Genomic DNA, 7,934 nt, shown 5'->3' with positions numbered 1-7,934 from the left:
TTCCCCAGAGGGGATCAACAATAAGAAATATCTTATCTTCGTTCATAATAACCTCCATTAAAAGTCAGCCAATGAAACCAATAACCAGAGTGTGTTTACTTGACCAACGAGAGACCAACCTGGTGTTCCGTGATGAGTGTTTTGAGCTGGGGGATGTCCTGTGGGAGGGCCTCCGTGTCTCTCTGGACCAATGTGGTCTCGGCGAACTGTAGCCACGACAACAGCTCCTCCAATAGGTTGGCGTTGTTGAGCAGCTCTGTGAGGGCCGTCTCCAACCGCTGCTCGTGCTGCTTGGCCCACGTCAGCACCTGCAGGAGGCAGAGGGGAGGAGGGGAGTACAGTGTGATGAGGACAGTGTGATGAGGACAGTGTGATGAGGACAGTGTGATGAGTAATGTGGAAGTACAGTGTGATGAGTACAGTGTGATGAGGACAGTGTGATGAGGACAGTGTGATGAGTACAGTGTGATGAGGACAGTATGATGAGGACAGTGTGATGAGGACAGTGTGATGAGGACAGTGTGATGAGGACAGTGTGATGAGGACAGTGTGATGAGGACAGTGTGATGAGGACAGTGTGATGAGGACAGTGTGATGAGGACAGTGTGATGAGTAACGTGGAAGTACAGTATGATGAGGACAGTGTGATGAGGACAGTGTGATGAGGACAGTGTGATGAGTAACGTGGAAGTACAGTATGATGAGGACAGTGTGATGAGGACAGTGTGATGAGGACAGTGTGATGAGTACAGTGTGATGAGGACAGTGTGATGAGGACAGTGTGATGAGGACAGTGTGATGAGTACAGTGTGATGAGGACAGTGTGATGAGTACAGTGTGATGAGGACAGTGTGATGAGGACAGTGTGATGAGGACAGTGTGATGAGGACAGTGTGATGAGTACAGTGTGATGAGGACAGTGTGATGAGTACAGTGTGATGAGGACAGTGTGATGAGGACAGTGTGATGAGTAATGTGGAAGTACAGTGTGATGAGGACAGTGTGATGAGTACAGTGTGATGAGTACAGTGTGATGAGTACAGTGTGATGAGGACAGTGTGATGAGGACAGTGTGATGAGGACAGTGTGATGAGTAATGTGGAAGTACAGTGTGATGAGGACAGTGTGATGAGGACAGTGTGATGAGTAATGTGGAAGTACAGTGTGATGAGGACAGTGTGATGAGTAATGTGGAAGTACAGTGTGATGAGGACAGTGTGATGAGTAACGTGGAAGTACAGTGTGATGAGGACAGTGTGATGAGTACAGTGTGATGAGGACAGTGTGATGAGTACAGTGTGATGAGTAACGTGTGATGAGTAATGTGGAAGTACAGTATGTGTGTAATAAATGCATTGGGTAATAAATAAATACATAAACTTAAACTATTTCCTTCTATCTATCTATCTATCTTATCTATCCATCTATCGATTCTATCTATCTATCTATCTCTGTCTATCTTTTTTTTTTTATCTACCGTACTTTTTCTCCTCCTATTTTTCTGTATTTTTCTCCCATCCCAATTTAGTCGTCATGCCAATTCCCCCCTCCCCTTCCTGGTCGTTGCGCGCAATTGCCCCCCACTTGCCGGTCTAGGGAGCCCTGAAGACTATCACATGCTTCCTCCGATACATGTGGAGACAGCCAGCAGCCTCTTTTCACCTGGCAGCGAGGACTCTCACTGGGGAAGTGTAGGATCACACTACCTCCCCCAGTTCCCTCCCTCGCTGTGCAGGCGCCCTGACCGACCTGTAGGAGTCGCTGTTTACAACGACCAGGACCCACCCCACCGGCTTCCCACCCGCTGACACTGCCAATTGTGTCAGTATGTGTTAGTCTGCTGCGCTACCCGCGTCTCTACATTTCGTAGCTCCATTTCTGCAGACCCCTCTCTGATTGGTTGAACTCCATTTCTGCAGACCCCTCTCTGATTGGTTGAGCGAAGCCCCTCTCTGATTGGTTGAGCGAAGCCCCTCTCTAAGGTACGCGAGGGAGGTGCGCGTAAGGTTATCGAGGTCGACGACTAGCTCAACTGGTTCGCCGCCTTGCTGTGGATCCTGCGGTGCGTTGGTGACAAGTTCGATTCCCTTCAATTTTTATTTTTTTCTTTTTTTAAACGTGCATTCTTTCGCCGGTTATGTTTAGGCATGTTAAGTTTAGGCATTGTTTCGGAGTTGGTTAAGGTTAGAAGGGTTACGTTTAGGCGCTGTTTCGGAGTTGGTTAAGGTTAGAGTTTGTCGCAGAGAATGGCAATAGAATGCAGCCTATTTCCGCACTGCAGCTCTCTCGCGCTGCCGCGGTCACATGGGCGTAGTGGCCAATCAGAGAGGGGTCTGCAGAAATGGAGTTCAACCAATCAGAGAGGGGTCTGCAGAAATGGAGTTCAACCAATCAGAGAGGGGTCTGCAGAAATGGAGTTCAACCAATCAGAGAGGGGTCTGCAGAAATGGAGCTACGAAATGTAGAGACGCGCGCTACCCGGCCGCTCTATCTATCTATCTATCGATCTATCTATTTATCTATCCATCCATCCATCCATCCATCCATCCATCATATCCTCCTCTCTCACCTCCTCGAAGCGTGCCCTGATGATGGTGATCCAGTGTTTGATGGTGGTGATGCAGTCCGCGTGGCAGGCGGTCAGGATGCTCTCCCCCATGCCGGCGGCCTGGTTGACGTCGCCCCTCTTCTCCTCCACGGCGCCCATGAAGTCGCGGTGCGTGTGCAGCAGCGTCTGCAGGGTCTCCGCCTCCTCGGGCAGCACGCCGCGGAAACGCAGGGTCTGCTCCGCCTCCGAGAGCCACTCCAGCAGCATCTGCACCGCCGCGCGGAACTCCTCCGCCTGGGGGGGGGGGGGGGGGGGGGCAGAGAGAGGGGAGAGAGAAGAAGAACGCCTTTGTCAGAAATAGTCTAATAGTTTTTGCTCTTATGTCACGCTCAGGTTGGGATTCCTTTCCACCCTGTTCCACCCTTTCTATGTCCGTCTTTCTCTCTATGTCTGTCTTTCTCTCTCTGTCTCTATATATGTCTCTCTCTCTCCTGTCCGTCTTTCTCTCTCTCTCTATGTCTCTCTCTCTATGTCTGTCTTTCTCTCTCTGTCTCTATATATGTCTCTCTCTCTCTCCTGTCCGTATCTCTCTCTTTCTCTTGATGTCTCTCTCTATATGTATGTCTCTCTCTCTATGTCTGTCTTTCTCTCTCTATGTCGCTCTCTCTCTATGTCGCTCTCTCTCTCTCTCTCTCTCTCTCTCTCTCTGGAGATAAAGTCACCACACCGTCGCTTCCCCTCTGACCTGTTTGAGGGCCTGCTGGAGGCGGGTCTGCTTGGTGACGGACAGGGCGCAGACCGTATCCCAGCGGTTGCTGAGCTCCTGCAGTTGAACTTTGACCCACGCCGTGTCGTCGCGGCCCGTGTCCATCAGCTCGCGGGCAGAGCGCTTCAGAGCCTGGACGCTGCCGGTCCTCTTACCCAGCTCCTTCTGGAAGGACTGGGGGGGGGGGGGGGGCATTGGAACAGCGTTAGGACGGACGGCTTCAGAATGCTGTATATCAAGCCCTTCAAAGTACTGTATATCAGTTCAGTCTGGACGTCTTAGGAGGGACAGATTTATTAAAAAATATATATATATATTCAGATTTCAGATATTGTATTTTATTTTTTTATTATTTTTTAAACAAACACATAAACAAACATGACAACACACGATTAGATATACCGTACTTTTCGGACTATAAGCCGCGGCTTTTCCCCCCATTTTTCGACCCTGCGGCTTATATAACGGTGCGGCTTATATGTGACTCGACGTGACCAAACCCGAAAATGTTAAAATCAAAATATTGCTTTTTTGACTGCATTGAAATGTTATTTATCTGTTCCCTTATTTGCTAAACTTAATACAACTTGTAAATGAGTTAATTCTTGTTATTTGTCCGACAGTATTGTGTCCCAATGGTAATTACATATGGTAATTAAACATTAAAACACCTGCGGCTTATAGTCCAGTGCGGCTTATATATGTACACATCATTCAATTTAGCTGCTGCGGTTTATAGTCAGGTGCGGCTTATAGTGCGAAAAGTACGGTACAAGCATTGTAAAACAGTGTACATCAGTTAACTCACCGTTTGGATAAATGTCTTATACAAGATATACCCCTAATACCTGCTATCTATTCCCCTACACACATATGCTCTTGCTCGCACCCCCCGCCCTGGACCCCCCAATGGATAATCCATCCATTATCCTTCGCTCCTAACCAGACACTACCATTAAATGCTAGCTTTTATTCTCTCCACCACTTCTAACCACATTGTCAATTTGGATTCATTGAGACCCAAAATTCTTGCTGTAGATATTTCTAGATAAATCACATCGAGATATGTAAGAATCCAGACCTTTCGGCACATTTTTTCCGGTTGAAACCATCGTGATGCTATCAGTTTTTTAGCCGCTGTGATACCAGATAAAACCAATCTATTTTGCTGTATAGGTACTGCATTCAGAGTTTGTTTACACTGTTTATTTTTCTCATATTTTTATATTCAGATAAATGTTTATGTCTTTATATTATAAATGGGAAATGGCTGCATTTATATAGCGCTTTTATCAAAAGCGCTTTACAATTTGTTCCTCACATTTTACCCATTCACTCACACATTCACACACCGACGGCGGAGGCAACCATGCAAGGTGTCAACCTGCTCATCGGGAGAAATTAGGGCTAAGTGTCTTGCTCAAGGACACTTCGACACGCTGCCCGGGAGGAGCGGGAATCGAACCGGGAACCTCCGGCACTGTCGCCCCATTATTATTACCCTGCCCATACCTGTACCTCCCCTCCCCCATGCTGCTATGACACCCCGAATTTCCCCAAGGCGATCAATAAAGGAACATCTTATCTTATAATAAGACAACACTGCAATGGGATTTCGCAATGATACTGTTTAACAAAAAGAAAGCCAGTTCCATAATTCTTTCTTTCAGTTATTAATATAATATGAATGTCTTATCATGCTTAGGCTACCATCAGAAAAATAAGGGAAAATCTACAAGGTTGTTGTTTGAAAACCTATTTTAGCAAACAGTGTGACGTCTGGACCGGCGCACCTTGTGCGAGTCCATGAGGTTGGAGACCAGGTCCAGGTCTCCGTGGACGGGCAGGTCCTCGGCCAGCTGTGGTTCTACTCGGTACAGCCAGTCCACCAGGGCCTGAAGAGCCTCCGCAAACTGACCTGAGAACAGCAGAGCCTCCTCCAGCTTATGTTGTCTGAGAGGGGAACGAGAGAGAGAGAGGGAGAGAGAGAGAGAGAGAGAGGACAGAACAGTGGTTAGTTGCAGGCAGCTTTATGTTATCATGCAAGCACCTTTTTCAAATTTAGATAATCTCTCTTTTTTTGAGAGTATCCTGGCCATTGTATGAGGAAGTGCATTAACTAAATGAACGGCCCCATGAAATAAAAATAGATGTTTGTCATTTCCTAAAGAAATCCAGCACATAAAAATCTTAAAGCACATCTTGCTTGTTTCATTTCAAGTCCATTGTGGTGGTATACAGAGCCACAATTGTAAACATAGCACCTTTCATACAAGAATTGCAGCTCAATGGGGCGGCTGGGTGGCGCAGCGGACATTGTGCTCGTCACCAACGCAAGAGACACCGGGTTCGAATCCGGCTGTCGCCGTTGCCTCTGGCTTGGTCTGGCCGTCATACTAACTCAATTGGCAGAGTTAGCGAGTGGGAAGTCCAAGGGTGGTAATCTGGACGTTGTAAACAGCGACTCCTACAGGTCGGTTGGGGCGCCTGCACAGCAGAGACAGGAAATGGCGGGGGCAGTGTGAGCCTCCTACACGTTACTCCTCGCCAAATGAGAGTCCGCGCTGGGAGGTGAAAAGATGCGACTGGCTGCCTGCACATGTATCGGAGGGGACATGTGACGGGCTTCTATCCTCCCTACAACCGGCCAGTGGGGGGCACATGCGAGCAACGTTCAGGACAGGGGAGGGGAGAATTGGCACGGCTAAATTGGGATGGGAGAAAAAATTTAAAAAGGAGGAGAAAAAGTGGAAAGAATTGCAGCTCAAAGTGCTGCACAACAGTAAAAAAAAAAGACAGGCATAAAAATGTCATTGTCATTTCCTGGAAAACAAAACAAAAAATGTTGATGAGTCATCCAGCACATGGGGGCGTATAAAAATGTTGCGTCCAAGGAAATGCTTTCTATAATCACATTTACAGCACATTATAACTGGGCTAGCACTCACAAATGTTCAATGTTAGCTTGCTAGCTAACGTTGCTAACTTATGTTGCTAACATTAGCTTGCTAGCTAATGGGTCGACCATAATGCACATACAGCACTATTGGCTCCTATAATGCCAATCAATATCCACGGCAAGTCCCTCCCTAGCTTCCTGTTTTTACGGGAAACACATAGATGTGGAATCAAATTCTGCATTCTGCTAGCCGTTTCATGGGGACTTTAAGGTGATCAGAGAGGCCTCTGGTCTTCATCTCCTCACCTCTCCACACTCTTCCCACAGACCGTGTCCCACTTGTCCCGGACCTCCCCCAGGAGATGGTCCAGTTTCTGGGTGTCAGCAGGCAGGGTGGCCTTGTCCCTCATGGCCTTGCCGGAGCGCACCGTGGTGTCGTACACCGGCTGCTTGGAGCCCAGGGCCTTCTGGAACTCCTGGATAGGAGGAAGGAGAGACAGAGAGAAAGAAATTAGGGGGCAGATACCGCAGGGTTTAACGTCAGTGCTCTCTCTCAGAGACATTATGTATAATATATTCCGCAGTTGAAATTCTGATGTTATCATTACTGTTGTGAAGGGCCAGATTAAACCGAATATATATATTTATTTATATATATATATATTTAATTGTATTTGTATATTCTCTAATATTCCCTGATATCCCTTGTATATTCCTTGTACAATATGCATTGAATATCCATTCTAGCCTACTGAACATCCCATAATAGTCTCCATTCTGCTATTGGTCGAGACCTTGGTGCCAGGCTGCCATACCCCTCAGACCCAGTTCAAACGTACCGCTCGACATGTACGAACAAGTCCTAGTTCCGCGTAGGAATTTGGCTACCGCACCACTAATGGGACTATTTGTTCATAGTGCGTATATATACTGCGCTACTAAAGTAGGACTTTCTTTTCAGTCCAGTTTCTTACCCTCCAATAGAGTCACAGACGTAAAGCCTCCCCGCGACGCCACGTGTGAGAGTAAGGCCAAGTTCGCCTACCATCGGTATTGAGACATCGTGTATATTAATATTTGAATAGTCATATTTGGCACTATATCGTCGAGTTGGACGTAGTCTATTAAGCTAATAATAGTCTGTTAATATATAGTGCTTCGTGCGGTGAGAATACTACCGTAGTCAGTACCCCATCGTTTCGGGCAGAGAACTGGCTGCTTACCCAGGGTGGTTGACCCTATGTGAAGCTGCACCCGAGGAGCCCCAGAGCCGACGAGCGAGTGGACCTGTATACCGGATTATTCTACCGACGACAGCCCGCCTTCCCAGGCACGGATTATGCTTTGGATACTTTGATTATTCCATGGATAAAGACCCCCGACACTGCCGTGTGTTGGAACCCCCCCCCCCTGGAGAGGACGCAAGGTGAGGAGACGCTCTGCAAGACGAGGTCTCTTCACGTCTCTCCCCCGTGGACCGGAGAGAGCCGGCCCACAAAGAGTCCACCTGCTTTCATCTGTGGTCCAAGGATCGCCGGCGCATTGAACGGCACTACAGTGGGTTCACCTGGGATACCCTTGGCCGGACGAGGCAGCCGGATTCTACCCCCCCCCCCCCCCTCCTACTCCTGTCGGCTTACAAGCGACCGGATTAACCCCCTCTAGTGTATCCAGTCTTATAATCATTAAAGTATCATTGCTGTTATTCCTTAACTATTCCA

The 7,934-nt window shown here is 47.7% G+C and overlaps 1 protein-coding gene across 1 annotated transcript in view; it reads right to left on the bottom strand.

The window, feature by feature from the left end:
* Nucleotides 1-7,934, bottom strand: part of macf1a (microtubule actin crosslinking factor 1a) — a gene marked incomplete at its 5' end in the record, with an annotated part of 316,154 nt that overhangs the window by 19,878 nt on the left and 288,342 nt on the right. The window contains 5 exon segments of the mRNA XM_084311883.1: nucleotides 120-308; nucleotides 2,570-2,842; nucleotides 3,294-3,488; nucleotides 5,108-5,267; nucleotides 6,520-6,689. Of these exon segments, the coding sequence (XP_084168009.1) occupies nucleotides 120-308; nucleotides 2,570-2,842; nucleotides 3,294-3,488; nucleotides 5,108-5,267; nucleotides 6,520-6,689 (987 nt within the window).

Source organism: Notolepis coatsorum, assembly GCF_963971535.1.
Source record: "Notolepis coatsorum genome assembly, chromosome: 4".
Lineage (NCBI taxonomy): Eukaryota > Metazoa > Chordata > Actinopteri > Aulopiformes > Paralepididae > Notolepis > Notolepis coatsorum.
Note: the sequence above shows the minus strand (reverse complement) of the source record. Positions and strands in the feature narration are given on the sequence as shown.